We start from the raw sequence: 21,971 nt of genomic DNA, 5'->3' as shown, positions 1-21,971 counted from the left end.
TGTGTGTGTGTGTGTGTGTGTGTGTTCCAGTAAAACTTTGGGACTGGATTTCTGTCAGAGTCCCAGAATGTCAGTGTGGCCAAGCATGGACCCAAGCACCAGAGAAGCAGAAATCACAGCGGCAGCCAACACGGAGACCCACCCAAAGCCTTTCTGACGGACAGCTTCTGGGGTGTGCAACCAATGCAGTCTGATGCTCACCAGGGCTCCCCATGTGGCTCCATGCTCTGCTGTTGTTGTTTTGAAATCCTTCATAGTTTTTGACAAGGAGACTCGTGTTTTCATTTTCCACTGGGCCTCCCAAATTAGGTAGCCCGGTCTGGGTCAGGATCTGGCCGTGGCGGAGATGGCAGCCCCTCCTGGGGAAACAGAGGCTGGGGCTGGGTGAGGGGGTGGGAAACAGGGAGCCTTCCACTGCTATGTTTTCCCTCCTTATCTAGGGCTCTGTCCTCCCAAACCTTGGACATTACCGGGGAACTCCAGAAGCCCTGGACACTGTCCCTGCCTGCCACTGAGCCCTTCCCAGGAGACCAAACTGTCTCTGCCCTCACCGTCTTGTACCTGAAGCATGTGCAGCCCTACCTCAGACCCCTCCAGACATCACCCAGCCCTTGAACACACCAGGACCTAGGTAGGCCTGGTGTTGTCCTCACTGGGAGAGCCCTGCTGCTGGGGGAGAAGGGCTGCGAAGCTCCAAACAGGCCGCCGTTCCGTCACAGGCAAGGGGCTGTGTACGCGTGCACCGTGCGTTGTTTTTATTACATCCTGCTCCCTCAGCAATCACGGCCCCTCCTTCTACCCACTGGAGGGCTGCGAACGTCACTGCGGGGCCCACCTCATTGTCCGTCAGACTCTGTACCGAGGACGGGGTCCTGAACTGTGTGGATGATGAGCCAAGGGTTCCGGAACATCATCTCCAAGGAGGGGGTGTGGGAGGTGGGTCCTGGTGAGAGCCTTGGACCCTGTCCCTCGGCGGGAGGGGCAGTGGCACCAAGCTGCAATTTTCCACCCCGCCCCTGCTCTGGCCCCCACTCTTGCCATGTCCCTGGGGCTGCTGAGCAAGGCTTGTAGAAAATCACATAACGATGAGCACTGGGGCCTCTCCAAACTCCTGCTCACGCACTCAGGCGTAACCCACCTCCGCACCTCCCAGCATCCCACCTGTCCCCGTGGGCCTTTTTGGCAGAGGTGGGGCCCACCTACCCCAGAGAGCCTGAAGAAGTTTCCTTGCTACAAGCCCAAGCGTGGCCAGGTATAGCAATGGGTGTGCAGGTAAAGGAAGAAACATCCAAATTAATTTTGCAACTTTAATGTAACACTGATACCCAAAACATGAAAGCACAAGGAAAAGCACAAAATGAAAGCAGGAAGAGCAAAGAGAGCTTCATCTTGCATGCCACCTCCGACTGACAGGAAGAAGCCGCCTAGGGTGCTGTGTCGAGAAGGAATCTGAGAGGAGGCGCTCTGGCTTGGCCAGTAAGATCGCTGCAGTTCGTCAACGGTGCCTATAAAAGCACAAGAAACCCAAGTGACAACATCCGTGGACACACGCGAACCAGGGAGGGGTGTACGTAACAAAATAAGTGTCCGTCCATGCTGTTGCCGTTGCCCCCAGCGCCCCCACCCCGGCCCTCCCTCTGACATCTCACCCCCCTCCGCAGCCCTCCTGCAGAGTCTCATTTCTCTACCGAAACTCTTACTGGATCCAGGAGAAGAAGCTGGCGCCAGCTCTGGCAGCATTTCTGGTCCGGATGGTGGAGCTGGTGCTGGGGCCATCTAGGACGCTGGTGCTGGCCCCTCCATTGGTGCCACTGCTGACGCCAGCTCTCCACGTGGCCCTCCTGTTGGCACGGTTGCTATTCAGAATGTACTGATGGTATCTGGCCCAGAAAGCAAAGGGGATCCTGGCCCAGGCATCGCCAAAATCTCCGTCCTCATCCCAGGTCAGGAGCTCGACTTGTATGTCATCCCAGCTCCACCGTCCAATCAGCGCTTCATCCCCGATATTCATCTGGGCCCTCATCTGGGCCCTGGCATGTTCCTCGGCCATATCCACATCCATTGTCTTGAAAGCATCATCCACAGCCTCCAAGAAATGAGCCTTCCATTCCCGGGGATCTCGGTTCTGATTCTGAGGAGGAAAAGGGCAAGCATAGACACAGAGCTACCCCACACTGGCTGAGCACCCGCGGCCCGCCTCACCCCCTCCCGTGTGCTTTGTGCAATGATGGCAAAAATCAGGACCACAGGGATTGGGGGCTCCTACTCTCCTGTGCCAGACCTGGGATTTTGCCCCATCTGTGACCTTGTGTAGGGTGCTCAGGTGCCTCTGTGAGTGTTTGGTACCCTCACTGGAATACGGGGTAATGGGAAGGAGGCCTCGACCAAGAAACAAGCAAGGTGTGGAGAGCACCACCCCCGGTGCCGGGCACCCAACAGAGGCTCTCCCTTACCTGGGCGATGAATCTCAGGACCCTCATCTTGCTGGTCTCATGGCGGGCTCGCAGGCCCCAGAGGAATTCATACTCAGGTGGGTTGCTGTTGGGGATCTTCTTGTATTCCAGGTACCTTGGCATGAGAGGAAAGTAAACTTTGCTTCTAGCCAAGCAGACCTGTTGCTGAACGGATGGGTTCCAGGGGGCCCCTCCTCAACCCGATGCCGCAGCTCAGCTCCTGGAAGAGGACTGTCCTGCCCCTCCAGCCCTTCACTCATTCCCAAACCCACTCCCAGGACTTCTGCCTGCAAAAGTGAGGCCTTCAAAGCCTTTTGCCATTGGTCCTCCCCGGAAGCCATGCGGAGGTACAGGGGGGCCACATGTAGGGCGTTTGTCTGTAGGGAGGCCACAAGTTTGTGCCCCTCATCACGATGACCCCAGCTTCCTGTTGGGTGTGTTGTAAACAGAGGAGCCATTCTTCAGGCCCCCTGCTCTGAGCACACCCCACCTCCAGGGTCTTGGCCACACCCCGGCGGAGCCCTGGAGAGGCCCACCAGAGGAAACGACTGGAGAGGAAGAAACAGTCAGCCAGGAGAAGCGTGCTCCAGGCATCCTCCTCAAGTCCTGACCCTTTGTTGGTGTGCATGCGCGCCTGTGCTTTGGCAAGTCCTCCAGGGACGGGGAGAGGGTGGCCCCTGGCCTGAAAATCAGGAGAGTTGGGCTGAGGCCCTTACCAGCTGGGAGCCATGCTCAGAGGCGTCTCCTCTCTGAGCTCCGGGTTCCTTAGGTGTAAACCAGGGGGAACTCTTTGTGTCAGTCTACAGGGCAGGTGCTCAAGGTGATGGCGGCCGTTTTCACACCCCACACCGTGTTCTCAGGTGACGTGAGCTCCCTTTTCCCAAGACCGCCCTGGCCTTCGGCTCCCCACACACTCGCATACCCCCACTGCCACTCACTCCCAGGTCAGAGGCACCCATCCCTCCAGTTGAAGATTTGGGATAGGGAACTGCTTTCTCAGCCAGACCAGCACACAAAGGATGCTCGAGTGAGAGCCGCAGTTAGCTCAGGTGATACTTACTTCTGCTTCACAAAGTCATCTGTGATGAGCTTCCTCAGATCGCCGAGGAATGGGTGCCTCACCCTGAGGGCAAGGAAAGGAATCCATGAGCAGAGACGGTGGCAGGGGCCCTCCCTAGCATGACTATGACTTCCCAGCCCCCGGGGAGTCGCTGTGGAGGCCTGGGCATGCAGCAGAGGCCAGAGGACTGTTGGTCAGGGACGCCCCAGGTAGGGATTTGATGGAACCCCTGACTCTGACTGTCTCTCTTAGATGTCATCTGGGGCCACAGAGCAGAGAGAGGGCTGAGCAGCATCCAGCACCGCTTCCCCATCCGCCCTGGTGAGATCCTTTGCTCTCTACCGAGCCCAGGGCACCCCACGCCCTTGCGCCAGACCACCAGGCTATTGCAATCCCAGGACCTCTTTGGCCAGAGGATAGCACCGAGGGGAGGAGCTGGAGAGGCCAATCATACCCAGGGCGCAGTCCCATCTTGCGTAGTGCCTCCCAGAGGACAGCTGCGAGGGGAGAGGAGGTACGAGAGTTTGGCACCCAGAAGATGAGACTATGGGCAGCCCCCCAGTTGCAGGTCCAGCCACTCACCCTCGCTGGCACGGTTGCCATTCATGAAGATGACGCCCAGAATCACCAAGAGGAGACTCAGCCTGGGAGTGTCCTTGGTTCTAAAGGTGTGGAAAGAGAAATCCTGTTTAGCAGCTATTTGCCTGAGAGACACCACCAGGCTCTCCCAACTAGCCTCTCTCAGGTTTCCCAGCTTGAGGGGAACTCTTCCCAGGACAGGCACAGTTCACTAGCTGCTGACAGACCATTCGCACCTCCGCCTGAGACTTAATCGCCTCCTCTATAAAACATGGGTACTAACACTTCCCTGACAGGGTTCTGCAGAGGACAGGGCGAGGCAGGGAGCCGAAGCTCTGCAAATGGCAAACGTGTGCCCAGAGATGGCTCCAGACCTTTCCTGCCCCTTCCACATCAGCACCTACACTGAAGAGGAAGCTCTCCCCTAGGCCAGCTCTGCCGGGCCCAGGCCAGGCAGGCAGGAGGAAGAGGCGGGAGGAAGAGGCACTTTCCTCCGAAGCTTTGGGGATAAAGCCCGGCAGCAGCTTGGGGAGAACTGATGGCAGCAAGGCCTCACCCCAGGCTATCATTCCTTTCATCCAGCAGTCACCAGGCAGCCCTCGCTGTGTGTGGGAGCCGTGCGCCGCACTCAAGCCCCGTCTTCCTGCTTCACTGAAGGGGTGTGGGCAGGGAAGGGACACCACCGAGGAAGGCCACGACCCGCTTTCCCTTTCTTACTTTCCAAGGAGGCGAGCTGAGGAGTCCCGTGTGCAGACAAGAATATACAGGTGTTCTTCCTTGTCGATCTCCTTCAGGTGGATCCCAAACTTCTACGTGGGGGAGAAAACAGAGTGTGAGATCCAAACCCCATGCTGGGCATCCTGCCGGCAGACAGTGATTCCGGGTTAGAACTGCTCCTCAGCAAGGAATCCAAACTCGTGAGCGAGGGCAGAAGAAGACAGCACACGGAAGACCTTCGCTGTGGGAGCTGACGCTGGCAGAGGCGATGAGACCCACCTGGCCAGACGGCGAGACACTCAGAGAGCATGAGAGAGAGAAGCCGAGGGCAGGAAGCACGAGTCAAACTGCCAGTGCAGTGGAAGCTCAGAGTCGGAGAGGTGAGAGATGGCTCCAGAGACTGGGCCTTGAGGGGCTGCAGGGTCACCGCACCCCCATGCCCGCTCTTCCCCCACAGAGCTGCTCCCATCCTGCACCCACCTTTTCCAGGGTGTACGTTGCTCGTTCAATGATCTCAGGGAAATGTTCATCATATTCTCTGATGACATCCTTCAGCATGTCTGCAGGAGGGGGAAGAGTTGGAGAAAGCACCTGGGCTGAGCAGGGGTCATAGAGCTGTAGCCCCTTGGTCAGCCCTGCCGAGGGTGACGCAGCCAGGACCCCGTCCTGTGGCTATGGAGGGACCAGCCGTGGCACGCAAGCAAAGGGATGCCCACAGACTAGGGGATGGTGAAGGGGGCACAGGCTGCCTACCTGCGCGCTTGATGGGGATCTTCTTGTAGTCCTTAATCATCAGGTATTTCACCAACTTATTTGCCTGGAGAAGGAGGAACACGCGGGGAGGTCAAGGCATGGGTGACAGCAGAGACGTGGCCCACAAGGGAGGAGAGGAAGGAGATGGGGGAGGGTGGGCTTCTTACCCTCTCCTGCAGAAGGGTCACGTTGCGGGGGGGCAGGCACAGTACGTGCCTTGAGGGTATCTGGGACCTCGGGCCCATCGGGGGCCGAGGGGCCAACTGAGCCCGCACCGTCAATGAGGGCTGTGATGCTCTCCAGGTGGGTGGGACCGCGGGAGTCTCTCTCTCCTCCTCGCTGCTCTCATACTCATCATCCAGGTGCTTGGACTGTATCATTTGAGAGAGGAGAGACCCAGGGCTACCAGGCTCCCCGTGCCAAAGCACCCGGCACGCACCTCACCCGTAGCAGGCTCTTGGAAATGAGAGCAGTACCAGCAGCGGCTGGCATGTGCTGCGTGCTTACTAAGTGCCAGGCACTGAGCCAGCCTCTTCTCCCACCAGTCCTGAGGGTAGGGACTACGTGGAGTGAAAACATGCTCAGCAAACTTGTGTTGGAGAAACATGGACTAGCTGAGAGGAGAGGAGGGGAGGAGAGGGGAGGTGAGGAGAGAAGGAGGGGAAAGAGGAGAAGAGAGGAAGAAGGGGGAGAGGAGAGGGAGGAGAGGAGCAGGAAAGGGAGGAGAAGGAAAGGACAGGAGCAAGGGGGTGTGGAGGTGGCAGGGGGCAGGGGGATCTCACCTTCTTGGTCCTCTTGCCTCCCATCCTGGCCCAGGGCTCAGCACTGTGCTGAGCAGTGGCAGCAGCTGCACCCTCCGGCTCAGGGATGCTCGTGGCCATCTTGGCCTTGGCAGCAGCTGCTGCCACAACATTCTGAGGCTCCACCCACCGAGTCTTGGCCAGCGCCTTCCCCGACTTGGTGGTCTTGGGCCGGGTGGCTGCCACCTCCCTGCCAGGTCCCGTCTGGGGCACACCAGAGGCAGCACTGGGGCCCTCTGTGGCAGCCTCTTGGGCTGGGGCAGGTCTCTTGGGGCGCGGGAAGGCCATGCCACTGACACCTGCCGGCTGAGTGAAATCAAAGACATCATTCTGGCCCAGGAAGGCTGTGCTGGGCCGGTTGGCGTCCACCTCCCTGGCACACGGAGCCTGAGAGAAAGCACAGGCGCTACTAGGGCCCTCAGTAGCAGCCTCCTGGGCCGGGGAGCCTGTCTGGGACTGTGCGGAGGTTGCCGGAGCCTCGGGGGCAGCCATCTTACTGGTGACTAACATCTGGGAGGTCTGCGGAGAAGCAAGGGGTGGCTCAGGGGTGGGCCCCTGAGCCTCGGCGGCGTAGGTCGTGGGCTGGGTATCCTCTCCTGAGACCTGCGGCGTGGCCACCCGGTGGCTAGCGACCACCTGACTGAAGGCGGTACGGGCAGCGGCGGCAGCGGCCCGAGCCGCACGGTTGGAGGCGGCGGCGCGGGCTACGTTGGCAGCACGGGCGGCCGTCTCATTGGCAAGTGTTTCCGGATCCAGCTGCAATGCCTCCACCAGGGTCTGGGCCAGCACAGGGTTTTCCAGTTCCCAGGGCTCATTCTGCAAGGCCAGAGAGAGGGGTTGGGGAAGGCAGGCCACTCGACGACATACTTGTGTTAGCTTCCCTGTGCTGGCCAGCCTCTTCCCAGCAGTCAGCCCTGAACACCCCAAGACCTTCCCAAATCTTCTTCTTCCGAGCAGGGGAGGGAAGGCTTGGGAAGCTGGGCAGTCCTTTCCCACACAACCCTCCTTGCTCCCCCCTCCTCCCTCCCCCATTCACAGGGGAAAGGCCCAGGCCAGCAGGTGTCCAGGAAGGGGCCTCACCGATAAGATGCGAAGGCCTGGACCCAAGCTTCCGAAGGCTCTGAGGATATGGATGTCAAAGCTGGTGAGGGTGCCATAGCCACCAAACGCACCGAATTCTTCATAGTCGTTGCCTTCAACCATCTCTTCCTCCCCGACTTCGTCGCTACCCTCATCCATGTCTTCAACACTGTAGTTTTCCGATTGCACGCTGAAGCTTCCCTCAGCCATGCTGCGGGTCCCAGGGAGATGAGAGCTCAGCCTGAGAGGGAGGGTGAAGCAGCTGCAGGGGGAGGGGGCGGGATCCAATGGGAGGCGGGATCTCCCGGGAGGTGAGGGGCGACAATCATCAGGTTACTAGGCAGTATTAGGCAGTAGGGGGCGGGGGGGGGGAGGAGGGGGGGGGAGACGGTTTGGCTTTCTGATGGGGTAGACCTGGTCAGGGACAGAGCCCAAGGAAAGGGACAGAGGAGGTCGCAGGAGGCGCCGCACTGAAAGCGGAGTTTAGGATGGGCAGGCTCGCCATCCCAGCGGCTAGATTTGACTAGGGGGTGTTCTGGAGGGCTGGGGTCCGAAGAGTCCCAAAGGGGATGCATTGGGGAAGAGAGAAACAAAGGGTTTGGATTTACGGGCCAGAGAAGGGGACCGGGATGAAGGGGGAGCAGATGGGAGAGCTCAGACAACAGGGACAGTGGCAAGCCGCAAGCTCTGCGAAACAGAACCCCAGGGACCTTTGGCTAGGTCCGGGCGGGGGGCCTAGGTGGGGCTCAGACTCGAGCACTAGAGGCGGATGGAGTGGGGGCCTCAGACCTAGGTGAGGCTCCAATCGGAGCGCTGCAGATCTCAAACGCGAGGACTGGGCACTCCAGGAAGGGGGCAAGCGGTCAGCTCGGTTCGAGTAATCTAGGAGTGGTTGGGGTGGGGGTGGGGCCTCAGGTCCAAGGGAGCTCAGCTCGGAGCACACGGGTCTGCTAAAGGGGTGAGGATCCTGGGCTCCGGTTTCAGTAGGGCTCAGATCGGGGCTCCTGGGTCTGATGGTGATGGGGGCTCCTATCTAGACCTTGGGTCTAATGGGGTTCCGGTTCTGAGTGCTTGGGCTTTGTTCAGATCCGGAGGCGGAGGGAGGGCGCAGCGTGTCGGGTTCCACTCGCCCTCTCCCGGTCCTGTCTGGGGCTGGATCCTTACCTTCTCGGGGGCTCCAATGGCGTCCGTCCTCAGCACCAGGAACCCCGCAGCCGCGCCCTCGCCTACTGCTGCCAGCACAGCAGCCCGGACCACCCCGCCCCTTTTCTCCGTGCACCCCCCGCGGCTGGGTAGCCTGCGCATGCGCGGACCCCTCCAGCCCGCCCGCTTTCCCAACAAAAGCCCTTTCCTCCAGGTCTCCAGTGCGCATGCGATTCCGCGGGTGGGTGGGCGGTGGGGTCGAAGGTAGGGTGGGGGGGGCTCTTCCCGCCAGATCCACTTCACCTCTCCTCCTCCTCCTCCTCCTACCGCGGGCGCGCACACTCATACCCTGCAGTGCAGCTCGACCCACCCAATCATCTCTTCTCAGTCCCCCCACTTTTGCACAATGCTTCTCTGTCCTGCCCTGCCCTTTCACCCAAACTCCTCCAGCCTGGTCTGGGATACACTACGCCCCGTTTCCCCGGCACGACCCCTTAGGTCACAATTAGTGAGGTCTCACAATTAATAAGCTGGGTCTCTAACTGCAACAAGTGGAAATCCTCAACCTGCGGGGCTACGAAATGGACATGGCCAGAGGATGGCACTTCGCTTTGTGTGCTTCTCCACTAGCCAACTCTCTGGCCCCCAGACATACTGGGAACATCTGCTTCCTCAGCTACCCTTTATGCAGCTTGTATGTCACAGAGGGATCTGCGCTGGGGCTTTTCTTCCTCTCACAGCAGCGCTGGGAAGTGGATGTCAGCATCCCCATTTGGCGTATCAGGAAGCTGAGGCACAGACACATTGCATGAACTAGACCACAGAGCCAGGAAACAGAAAATGCAAAATTTGAACCTGGGTCTTCCGGACTCCAAAGTCCACCTCCTGCTCCTGCTGGCCTGGGGACAGAGGCACCGCCTCCTCCGTCTGAGTGACAGGCCTCCCCCACCCCAGCATCTGTCCCAAAGAAGCAAGGTTTGTGCTGTAGAAGGCCTAAGTTCATGCTCCGCATTCAGGACACAGGGAGACAGAGCCTCCCCCCGCCTCGCCCCCAGCCTCTGCGGCTCTATGTGGGTCCATCCAGGTATGAGAATTGCTCCACCGGGTCCACTCTCTACTCAGATTGTCAGGCCTCTTCCTTATCAGCGATACAATCACGCTGCCGCTGAGACCCTCCTGGTGTCCGCCAGGACAGTTAGACACCTGTGTGTCTGAGCTAATTACTCCACAATCTACAAGCCCAGTTCAAACTTCACTTTTGAGGTCCAAGTGCATAGTACATTCACCTGCCTACGTGACATCTCCACTTGGATGTCTTTTGAGGCAGAAAATGCTGTGGTCTCATCTGCAGTCGAACCTGGACTGTTTGTAAAATTCGTAGTAGATTTTTATATTTGTTTTTATGTCAGCCTCACCAGGACCCCTGTGTATGAATGGAAGGTATTGCTAGGACTGCAGCTTTTACTCTCCGCTGACCAGTATCCATTCTGCCTGGCTCTGTGGTTTTCTCCAGCTGTTATATATCAATCTCTCCTGTCAGCTGCTTGTGCCTCTTTAGCCCTTCCCCTGTAACATGTCCTCTGTGGGAGAGGAACACACCCTACAAACGAAAGCCTTCAGAAAGTGCTACGTGCTAATCACTCCAAAAAATCTACAACCCCAGTCTGAACTTCACTTTTGAGGTCCAAGTACATACATTCACCCACCTACGTGGCATCTCCACTTGGAAGTCTCAAGGGCTCTTCATGGTTTGCCTGTCCAAAACTGGTCACTTGGTATACTCACTCCTCCCATACACTCACACATCCCCATCGCTCCTGTTCCCCCCCCTCCCCCAACCCATCTTCACAGTCTCAGTAAATGGCGCCATTATCCACACAACCACTCACTCCAGAAACTGGGAGTCATCGATCACCACTCCCCGTTTCTGATACGCTGCATCCAGAAGGGCAAGCTCTGAAGGGTCTCCAGAGCTGCCTCTCTGTGCAGCTGTCTCCTCTCCATTACTCCCGGCAAATTCTGGTCCTATGGACCTCTTGAGCTCTCAACTCTGTCTCCTTAACTCAGACGGTCCACCGGGCTCTGTTGTGTTCAGCTCCCCTGTGCTGCAGCCTGCAAACTCTATCCGGGCAAGAAGTTGGTGGAATTGGGCGATCAGAGGGCTCACCTGGTCAGGTTCCCTTTCTCTCAGGGATCACTGTCCCATATGCAGGTGGTGCCATGACGTTAAGCCTTATAATTTTTTTGGTTTGTAGGTATTTAGGCGAGACGGTAAGTCCGGTTCCTGTTAATCCATCGTGGCTGGAAATACAAGTATCCACCGGATTTCTTAATTTTCTTTTCACCGAGCCCTGTGCTTTCAGGAGGCCTCCACGTTGCCACGCATAATCTAAAGTATGTCCAAGGTGCTATGCACAGAGAATCCATGGTGTGCATTCCTGACATTTTACCTATCTGCTCGCCCAGAGATTTACCCTTTCTCCTAAGTAACTAGAAAATCAGAAGAAAACCATAAGAAACATTTAGATGTCCAAAGAGAAGAATGACAGCACATTTCTCATTAGCAATATGCAAGTCAGAAGTCATGTGGCACACCATCTTTAAAATCGTGAAATAAAAATAAATGTCAACTCTTAAGTCTATACTCAATGAATATCTTTTCAAATGAAGTTAAAATAGTAGGTGTTTAGACATACAGAAGTTGAAAGAATTGATCATCAATAGACTTGCACTGTAATATTTTTTAAAACTTTTATGTTTGGGGGTACATGTGAAGGTTTGTTACATAGATAAACACGTGTCACGGGGGTTCGTTGCACACATGACTACATCACCCAGGTATTGAACTCACTATCCAAGAGTTATCTCTTTTCTGCTCCTCTCCGTCATCCCACCCTCCCCCTTAAGGAGACCCCAGTGTCTGTTGTTTCCTTCTTTGTGTTCATAAGTTCTTATCATTTAGCTCCCAATTCTAAGTGAGAACATGTGGGATTTGCTTTTCTGTTCCTGCGTTAGTTTGCTGAGCTTATAGCCTCCAGCTCCATGCCTGTTCCCACAAAAGACATGGCCTTGTTCTTCTTTATGGCTGCATAATATTCCATGGTGTATATGCACCACATTTTCCGTATCCAGTCTGTCATTGATAGGCATTTATGTTGGTTCCACGTTTTTGCTCTTGTGAACAGTGCTGCAGTGAATAGTCCAGGTGCATGTGTCTTTATGGTAGAATGCTTTATATTCCTCTGGCTCTATACCCCGTAATGGGATTGCTGGGTCAAATGGTAGTTCTGCTTTTAGCTCTTTGAGGAATTGCGATACTGCTTTCCACAATGGTTGAACTAATGTACACTCCCGCCAACCGTGTATATGGGTTTCCTTTTCTTGGCAACCTCGCCAGCATCTGCTATTTTTTGTTTTTAGTAACAGCCATTCTGACTGTTATGGGATGGTATCTCATTGTGGTTTTGATTTGCATTTCTCTAATGATCAGCGATATTGAGCTGTTTTTCATATACTTCTTGGCTACATGTATGTCTTCTTTTGAGAAGTGTCTGTTCATGTCATTTGCCCCCTTATTAATGGGGTTGTTTGTTTTTCTCTTGTGCATTTGTTTAGGCTTTTTATAGATGCTGGATATCAGACCTCTGTTAGATGAATAGTGTTGCAAAAATTTTCTCCCACTTTGTAGGTTGTCTGTTTACTCTGTTGATAGTTTCTTTTGCTGTGCAGAAGCTCTAAGTTTAATTAGATCCCATGTGTCAATTTTTACTCTTGCTGTGATTGCTTTTGGTGCCTTTGTCGTGAGATCTTTGCCTGCTCCTATGTCCAGGATGGTATTGCCTAGGTTGTCTTCCAGGGTTTTTATGGTGTTGGGTTTTACATTAAAGCCTTTAATCCATCTCATGTGGATTTTTGTAGATAGTGTAAGGAAGGGGTCCAGCTTCAATCCTCTGCATATGGCTAGCCAGTTATCACAGCACCATTGATAGAATATGGAGTCTTTTTCCCACCGCTTGTTTTTGTCAGCTTTGTCAAAAAAAAAAAAAAAAAGCTGGTTGTACATGTGCGACATTATTTATGGCCTCTCTATTCTGTTCCATTGGTCTATGTGCATGTTTTTGTGCCAGTACCAGTACCATGCTGTTTTGGTCATTGTAGCCTTGCAGTATCGTTCTTTTAGCTTACGATTGCCTTGGCTATCCGGGCTCCTTTTCTGGTTCCATGTACATTTTTAAATAATTGTTTCTAGCTCTGTGAAGAATGTCCTTGGTAGTTCGATGGGAATAGCATTGAATCTATAAATTGCTTTAGGCAGTGTAGCCACTTTAATGATATTGGTTCTTCCTATCCATGAGCATGGGATGTTTTTCCATATGTTCATGTCTGCTCTGATTTCTTTGAGCAGTGTTTTGTAATTCTCATTGTGGAGATCTTTCACCTTCCTGGTTAGCTGTATTCCTAGGTGTTTTATTTTTGTGTGTGTGGCAATTGGGAATGGGATTGCCTTTCTGATTTGGCTCTCAGTTTGGTTGGTGGTGGTGTATAGGAATGCTAGTGATCTCTGTACATTGATTTTGTATCCTACAACTTCGCTCAAGTTGTTTATCAGCTGAAGGAGCTTTTTGGCCAAGACTATGGGGTTTTCTAGATATAGAATCATGTCATCTGCAAACAGAGGTGGTTTGGCTTCCTTTCTTCCTATTTGGATACACTTTATTTATTTCTCTTGCCTGGTCGCCCTGACCAGGTCTTCCAGTACAATGTTGAGTAGGAGTGATGAGAGAGGGCAACCTTGTCTTGTGCCGGTTTACAAGGAGAATGCGTCCAGCTTTTGCCCATTCAGTATGATATTGGCCGTGGGTTTGTCACAGATGGATTTTCATTATTTTGAGGTATGTTCCTTCAATATCGAGTTTATCGAGAGTTTTTACCATGAAGAGATGTTAACTTTTATCAAAAGCCTTTTCTGCATCTATTGAGATCACCATACGTTTTTTGTCTTTAGATCTGTGTATATGATGAATCACATTTATTGATTTTCGTATGTTGAACCAAACTTGCATCCCGGGGATGGAGCCTACTTGATCGTGGTGGATTAGCTTTTTGATGTGCAGCTAGGTTCGGATTGCCAGTATTTTGTTGAGGATTTTCGCATCGATGTTCATCAAGGATATTGGCCTGAAGTTTTCTTTTGTTGTGTGTGTGTCTCTGCCAGATTTTGGTATCAAAATGATGCTGGCCTCATAGAATGAGTTGGGGAGAAGTCCCTCCTCCTCAGTTTTTTTTTTTTTTTTTTTTTGGAATAGTTTCTGTAGGAATAGCACCAGCTCTTCTTTGTACATCTGGTAGAATTAGCTGTGAATTCCTCAGGTCCTTTTTTCTTGTTGTTGTTGTAGTTGTTTTGTTGTTGTTCTTGTTGTTAGGCTATTTATTACTGAATCAATTTCAGAGCTCATTATTGGTGTGTTCAGGAACCAATTTCTTCCTGGCTCCATCTTGGGAGGGTGTATTTGATTGATTTGGGAGGAATTTATTGATTTCTTGTAGGTTTTCTAGTTTGCGTCTATACAGGTGTTCCTAACAGTCTCTGGGGTTTTTCGGTACTTCTCTGGGGTTGGTGGTAATGTCCACTGTGTCATTTCTGAGTGTGTTTATTAGGATCTTCTCTCTTTTTTAAAAAAATTAGTCTAGATAGGGGTTTATCAGTCTTATTTTTTCTTTCAAATAACCAACACCTGGTTTCATTGATCTTTTGTATGGTTTTTTGCAACTTAAATTCATTCAGTTAAGTTCTGATTTTTGTTACTTCTTGTTTTCTGCTAGCTTTGGGGTTGGCTTGCTCTTGTTTTTCTAGTTCCTCTAGGTATGATGTTAGATTATTAATTTGAGATCTTTCTAAGTTTTTGACATGGGCATTTTGCACTAAAAACTTTCCTCTTAACACTGCTTTAGCAGTGTCCCAGAGATTCTGGTATGTGGCAGCTTTGTTTTCATTAATCTCAAAGAATTTCTTGATTTCTGCCTTAATTTCATTGTTTACCCAAAAGTCACTCAGGAGCAGTTTGTTTAATATCCTTGTTATTGTATGGTTTTAAATGATCTTCTTAGTATTGATTTCTGTTTTTATTGTATTGTGGTCTGAGAGGGTGGTTGGTAATTTTTCGGTTTTTTTTTATTTTGCTGAAAATTGATTTATGGCCAATTGTGTGCTCAGTTTTACAGTATGTTTCATGTGCAGATGAGAAGAATGTAGATACTGTTGTTTTGGGGTGTAGAGTCCTGTAGAATAGTCTGTTCAGTCTATTTGATCAAGCATACTGTTCAGATCCCAGATAACTTTGTTAGTTTTCTGCCTGATGATCTGTCTAATACTGTCAGTGGGGTGTTGAAGTCTCCCACCATTATCTTGTGGTTATCTAAGACCCTCTGTCGGTCTCTAAGAACTTGTTTTATGAATCTGAATGATCCTGTTGTTAGGTGCCAGTGCTCCTATTGTTGGGTGCATATATATTTAGGATTGCTAAGCCTTCTTGTTGAATTGAACCCTTTACCCTTATGTAGTGCCCTCTTTGAGGAAATTACAACTTTCTTCATCTTTTTGGTTTTGGCAAAGATTTTCAAAATGAGACACCCAAACCACAAACTATAAAAGAAGAAAAATTAATACATTTGATTCCACCACAATTAAAGTTTTTGGCCTTTAAAAGGCATTCTTTTGAAATTGAAAGAGAAATCCACACTCTGTGGTAAAATATTTAGAATTCATATATCTATATCCAACACAGGACACTTCTAGACTATAAAGAAGTCTTATAACTCAATTATAAGAAGGCAAATACTCAACTATAAATATGGAGAAAAGACTTCAACAGACTACCTCACCAAAGAAGATACACAGATGGCTAACAACCACACAAAAAGATACCATCATTTATCATTCAGGAAATGCAGATTAAAATCAAATTTAAATACTGTCGTAGATACATGAGCATGATTGAAATTAAAATAACCGATTATACCCAGTGCTAGCAATGATGTGGAACTTCTGAATGATGGAAACACTTCGGAAATTGGTTTGGTAGTCGCTTACCCAGTTAAATATTCACCTCCCATAAACCAGCCATTCCACTCCAAGACATACACAGGAGAAAAGAAAATATATTTTCATATGATTACTTGTTTATGAATATTCATAGCAAATTTATTTGTAATAGCCAAAAGCCTGAAGACAACCCAAGTGTCCATCAACAGGGAGATGAATTATGAAATTGTGCTATGTCCATACAACGGAATACTACAGCGCATTAAAAAGAAATGAATTGTTGATACTTATGACAACATAAACGCATCTGAAAATATGCTCTCTGAAAGAAGCTAAACCAAAAAAAAAGGGTGCAGGGAGTAAGATTACGTTTATTAAAATTCTGGAATTTCAAAGGAGCCCGAGGATATATTTTTGTTTGTAATACAGGTGTTCATTATCATTGCTATAATGATTGTTTCACAGGTGTGATACCAAAACTTATTAGATCATATATGTTAAATATGCTCAGTCTAACATATGTCGATTATAATTAATAAAGATGTAAAGAAGCCGGGCGTGGTGGCTCACGCCTGTTATCCCAGCACTTTGTGGGGGCGAGGCAGGAAGATCACTTGAGGCCAGGAGTTGAAGATCAACCTCACCAACATAGTGAGACCCAGTCACTATAAAAAATTTAAAAATTAGCCAGGTGTGATGGGGCATGCCTCCAGTCCCAGCCACTTGGGAGACTGAGGCAGGAGTATCACTTGAGCCAAGGCGTTCCAGGCTGCAGTAAGCTAAGAAGATGCCACTGCACTGCAGCTTGGGTGACAGAGTGAGACCCTATCTCTAAAAAAATAAAAAATAGACACAGTATGGGATATCCCTATCTATCTATATATCATATTATATAATATGCATAATGATATATCTAAAAATAATCTTACGTAAAACAAGAACACATGTCACACTTTACGTGTTTTTATCACATAAGAAAAATGATAAATAATAAACATATTAGAATGGTACATTTAGATGAGCAGTGCACAGTGGGAGTAGAGAGTGCAAACAAAAAGGATCAAATAAATGAATGGCAACAAGAACGGGGCCTTGCCTAAAAGAATGGCAAGAACAGTGATATGAGTTGGAAATGATTTTCTCAACACTATGACCCTAACGTATCCCCACCCTCCCCTTGCCTGAATTATTCTGACCTTCTCTTAGTCCCCTGTTGAAGCCATGCTTGTTGGTCTTAGCGACTGACTTTACAGTTTTGCTCCCAATACACCTGAACTGGTAACCCTCTTTGCTGTTCACCTGTCTACCTCATGCTTATTTCCAAGTCCTCAGCTTAAATGTCACTTCTTCATGATAGCATTTTCTGGCCACAAAACACTTCACCCTCAATTTAAATTATTTTTTCTCTTTTACTTTCTCTTAGTGCTCTGGAAACTTCCTCTATACCATTTATCCCAGTATATGTCATAATGATACATAGTTTTAGAGGGATTCTTTTTGAAACATCTCTCTCCCCATTGCAGTGAAAGCCCCAGGGTGAAAGTTATCATTGTCTGTTTTCTTCTCCACTGTATATCCTAAGGGCCTGCCTAGTCCAGTGCCTGTTATATATTAGAATCTCAAATATGTTTGTTGGAGGCATGAATGAGTGAATGAATGAATGAGTTGAAAAACCAAATGGAAAAGATGGATGGCTTGACAGAGAGACTGGTGAATATATGTAAGTACTGATGATCTTCCCACATGTTGGCTTCCCTGGTAGTGGGGAAACAGACAGAGATGTGTGTGGGAGAGCAAAGTGATGAAATAGTCCCAAACCTGGAATATAGAAGGAGAAAGCATGGATAGGAGAAGGAAGGAATGAAAAGCCAGTTGGAGGACTGAAATGATGCAGGAAGGAGGGGGAGAGAGAGAGAAAGAAAGGGAGATAGATAGATAGATGATAGATAGATAGATAGATAGATGATAGATAGATAGATAGATAGATAGATAGATAGATAGATAGCAGCAAACAGAGAGGGCAGAGGCAGGGGAGATGAGGGAGCAATGGAGGAGAGAGACAGGAGGTTGTACTACAAGGTGACAAGCAGAAAGCCAGGAGCAGGAAGAAAGCACAGGAACATGTCTTCCTGACAGCTGTGCAGTGATCAAAATATGAAACTCCACAAGTTCCCCTTTTCTTTTCCTTACCACAAGCTCTTAACTTTAGCTATGAGAAATTAAAGCTGTTTGTAAAACCTAAAGGTACCACTTTAGGCATTGCTTTTGGTGAAAAGCTAGTTGCTGACATCTCAGCAGTAATAAAGCTGCAGGGAAAGGGACAAGGACAAGAAGGCACTCCTCTTTCAGAAGCAAGCTGCATTCATGTGTCTGTGTGGGAAACACATATTGCAAGGGTAGTAGACTGATATAGGGTTTCTCCTTTAATTTTTGTTAAGGAGAAAAATAATGAAATATCAACTCTTTTGTATAATATGCCATGGAGAATTCCCCACTATGGGGCGCAGGGGATGAAACTGAATCATTTTCTCAGGGACAAAACAAGGAATTCAGAATGGAATTTGCCCCGCTGCTGGCATTGGAAATTCATTATATCAAACTTCTAAAATGAAATAGAGAATTTAATTTCAGAAGCCATAAAAATATTGGAACCATCATCATTAGATACCAAGAATGTTTTTGCAGGTATTGTAAGAGTAAGGAGACTCAGAGAAAACAGTCATTTTCTTTAAATGTTGATTTTTCCAAAGCTCCACGGTGTTTTAATTCACCATAAGTGTGAATTGTTACTTGACCCTGATAGAGTATTATGGGCAATATCTTGCATAGTTTAATGAGCTCTAATGGAGAAATGCTTCCCATACTGAAATCTCTGTAATACTGTGATTTTACCTTTCGCATAAGCTCTTCCTTTCCTCTCTCCTGAAATATGGGTTAGGTTACATTTTACAATGATTCAAGTCTGGCTACCTTTTAATGGTGCCTGTGGCATGGGTATGGCTTTACAATGGTATATATTTGGGAAGGACAGAGGAAAAAACCATTATGACAACTTGTAAGAGTCCAGCATTGGTTATCCATTGGTAACTAGCAGCCTTAGAACAGTTAATACAGACTTAACCAAGTGGCTGATCAACCAGCATACTTGTAAGGCTCGTTGTTAAGAAAAAAATTTATAATCAAATAATCCCTTTTTATCTTAAGATCCTTTTGTGGAGAGTGTGGGTGGTGACTGGTGAGAAGCCAAAAAGTATTGTGCCAAATATTTTCAAAATATTACTTAGTAATAGCTATAATAGATTTCTCAAGAGACCAGTAGTGATATATATTGTCTATTTCAAGGCAATTATAAAATGTGAGATCCATTTTTAAAATTGCGTGCAAAGAAAGACGATTATTTAGATATAGGGGAGTACTTACTGAAGAGGACCTAAATGATCAGTTCTAACTGAGAAATAGCAGAAGCCAGTGACTTGGCCATGGGATGTGTTTCCAACTTGCACCACCTAAATGTCAAATTCAAAGTTCTTAGAGATCAAATGAGGCCTAAATAAGGATCACTTGCTTTCTATGAGACTAGTGTAAGGTCTCACAGAAACATCCACAAGAAACAACAGCAGACAGGGAACTATGACCTCCCCAAATGGACAAACCGAGAAACAACTGACTGACCCTAATGAGATGATCATATGTGAGCCCTCTGACCAATAACTCAAAATAGTAGTTTTAAGGAAATGTGGTCATCTCCAAGATAACACAGAAAATCAATTGTGGAATTTATGAGAGAAATAAATTTATGTATGTATGTATGTATGTATTTATTTTTAGTTTTTGTAGAGACGGGGTCTCTCTATATTGCCCAGGCTAGTCTCAAACTCCTGGCCTCAAGTGATCTGCCTGCTTCAGCCTCCCCAAATGCTGGTATTACAGGCATGAGCCACCATGCCCAGCCTATGAGAGAAATTTAACACAGAGATTGAAATAATAAAACAAATCAAACAGAAATCTTGGAACAGAAATATTTATTTTCTAATGAACTGAAAAATTCATTAGAGGCCCTCATCTGCAGACTGGATCAAACAAAAAAGAATCAGTGGGCTCAAAGATAGGCTACTTGAAAACACATAGTCAAAGGAGAAAAAAGAATGATAGGGAATGAAGATCATCTGCGAGATACAGAAAATTACCTCAAAATAACAAATCTAAGAATTATTGGTGTTCAAGAGGAATTTGAGCAAGATCAAGGGGTAGAAAGTTTATTCAAAGAAATGCTGACAGAAAACTTTCCAAAACTTGAGAAAGAAAGAAATATATCAGGTACAGGAAGGTTAGATAACACCAAACAGATAAAACTCGAATAAAACTACCCAAGGGCATATAATAATCAAGCTATCAAAGGTCAAGAGCAAAGAGAGAATCTTAAAAGCAGCAAAGAAAAGAAGCAAGTAACATATAAAGGAGTTCCAATTCATCTGGCAACAAACTTCTCAATGGAAACCATACAGATTGGGAGTGGGAGAGAGTTTTATTACATTTTCAAAATGCTGAAAAAAATACTGTCATTTAATAATACTATATCCAGCCAAGCTACTCATCAAAAATGAAGAACAGATAAATACTTTCCCAGGCAAACAGAAGCTGAGAGAATTTTCCACCATCAAATCCATCTTACGAGAAATTCTAAAGGGAGTTATTCAATCTGAAAGAAGAAAAAGCCACTAAATATTCAACAATAAACCATTTGAAAGTATAAAACCCACTGGTAAAATTAAGTACACAGACAAACCCAGAATACTCTAATACTGTAATTGTGGTGAGCAGTCTACTCATATCTCTAGTATGAAGCCCAAAAGCCAAATCTATCAAAACAATAATAGCTACAACAACCTGTTAAGAGATAGGCAATATGAAAATATGTAACTTGAGACAACAAAAAGTCAAAATATAGAGGGATGGAGTTAAAGTGTACAGGGTTGTTTTTATTTGTTTCTATTATTTTTGTCATCTCATTAAAATAACTTGTTATATCTATAAGATATTTTTTGCAAGCCTCATGGTAACCACAATGCAAAAAACTATAATAGATACACAAAAAGTAAAAAAGCAATGAATTAAAATATAGTGCCAGAGAAAATCATTTAACCACAAAGGAAGTCAGTAAGAAAGGAAGAAAGAAGCAGAAAAATTGTGAAACAACCAGAAAACAAGCAACAAAATGGCAGTAGTAAGTCCTTACCAATAATAGCACTGAATGCAAATGAACCAAATTCTCGAATTAAAAACATAAAACTCTATTTTCCAGAATGGATAAAAACAAAACCCAACTGTATGTTGCCTACAAGAAATCCATCTCACATATAAAGACAAACACAGACTAAAAGTGAAGGAACAGAAAAAGATATTCTGCCCAAGTGGAAACTAAAAAAGAGCAGGCTCAACTATACTTACATTAGATAAAATACACTACAAATCAAAGGCTATAAAAAGATACAAAGAAGGTCACTATAAAATGATAAAGGGATCAATTCAGCAAGTAGCTATAACCATTATAAATATCTACACAGGCAACACCAGAGCTTCCAAGTATATAAATCAAACATTAGCAGGTCTGAATGGAGAGATAGACTGAAATACAATAGTAATAGAGGACTTCAACACCCCACTTTCAGTAATGGACAGATCATCTAGACAGAAAATTGACAAAGAAACATTTCAGCTAAACTACACTCTAGATCAAATGGACCTAACTAATGTTTACAGAGTATTTCATCCAAATGCTGCATAATACACATTCTTTTCATCAGCACATGGAACATTCTCCAGAATAAACCATACCTTGGACCACAAAATAATTCTCATCAAATTAAAAAAAAAGTGGGAATCATATCAAGGATCTTTTCTTTCTTTTATGATTTTAACTTTTATTTTAGATTCAGGGGGTACACGTGCAGGTTTGTTACATGGGTATATTGTGTGATGCTGAAGTTTGGGATATGAATGATCCTATCACCCAGGTAGTGAGCATAGGACCCAAAAGTTAGTTTCTCATTCCTCCCCAGTCCCTCACTCCATCTTCTAGTAGTCCCCAGTGTTAATTATTGCCATCTTTATGTCCACAAGTACCCAATGATTAGCTCCCACTTATAAGTGAGAACATGCAGTATTTGGTTTTCTGCAGTTATGTTAATCCATAGGATAGTGGCCTCCAGCTGCATCCACGTTGCTGCAAAGGAAATGATTTAGTTATTTCTTATGGCAATGTGATATTCCATAGTGTATCATGTACCACATTTTCTTTATCCAATCTACCATTGATGGGCACCTAGGTTGATTCCATGTCTTTG

At 47.8% G+C, this 21,971-nt stretch overlaps 1 protein-coding gene and 1 non-coding gene across 7 annotated transcripts; both read right to left on the bottom strand.

Annotated features, from left to right (window-relative positions):
- Positions 1–1,293: 1,293 nt before the first annotated feature.
- On the bottom strand, positions 1,294–9,043 carry MAGED4 (MAGE family member D4). Of its 6 annotated transcripts, none has more exons than XM_063804852.1 (13): positions 8,607–9,043; positions 7,443–7,683; positions 6,345–7,178; positions 5,730–5,933; positions 5,563–5,626; positions 5,290–5,369; positions 4,810–4,901; positions 4,096–4,175; positions 3,968–4,010; positions 3,514–3,576; positions 2,454–2,568; positions 1,689–2,131; positions 1,294–1,505 (listed from the first exon to the last, which is right to left on the bottom strand). In XM_063804852.1, the coding sequence occupies exons 2-12, from the start codon at positions 7,650–7,652 to the stop codon at positions 1,697–1,699; spliced, it is 2,220 nt and encodes a 739-aa protein (XP_063660922.1). In that variant the 5' UTR covers positions 7,653–7,683; positions 8,607–9,043; the 3' UTR covers positions 1,294–1,505; positions 1,689–1,696. The 6 variants fall into 6 exon arrangements, with proteins under 6 accessions (XP_063660922.1, XP_016799437.1, XP_016799440.1 ...); XM_016943948.2 differs by having other exon boundaries at positions 1,701–2,131; XM_016943951.2 differs by having other exon boundaries at positions 1,701–2,131; positions 7,443–7,653; positions 8,607–9,038.
- Positions 2,814–2,941, bottom strand: LOC112207217 (small nucleolar RNA SNORA11). The gene has a single exon (XR_002941669.1). It is a non-coding gene; the product is annotated as a small nucleolar RNA SNORA11 (small nucleolar RNA).
- Positions 9,044–21,971: the final 12,928 nt, after the last annotated feature.

Source organism: Pan troglodytes, chromosome X, assembly GCF_028858775.2.
Source record: "Pan troglodytes isolate AG18354 chromosome X, NHGRI_mPanTro3-v2.0_pri, whole genome shotgun sequence".
Classification (NCBI taxonomy): Eukaryota; Metazoa; Chordata; class Mammalia; order Primates; family Hominidae; genus Pan; species Pan troglodytes.
The sequence above is the reverse complement of the archived record's forward strand: the minus strand, read 5'-3'. Positions and strand labels throughout refer to the sequence as shown.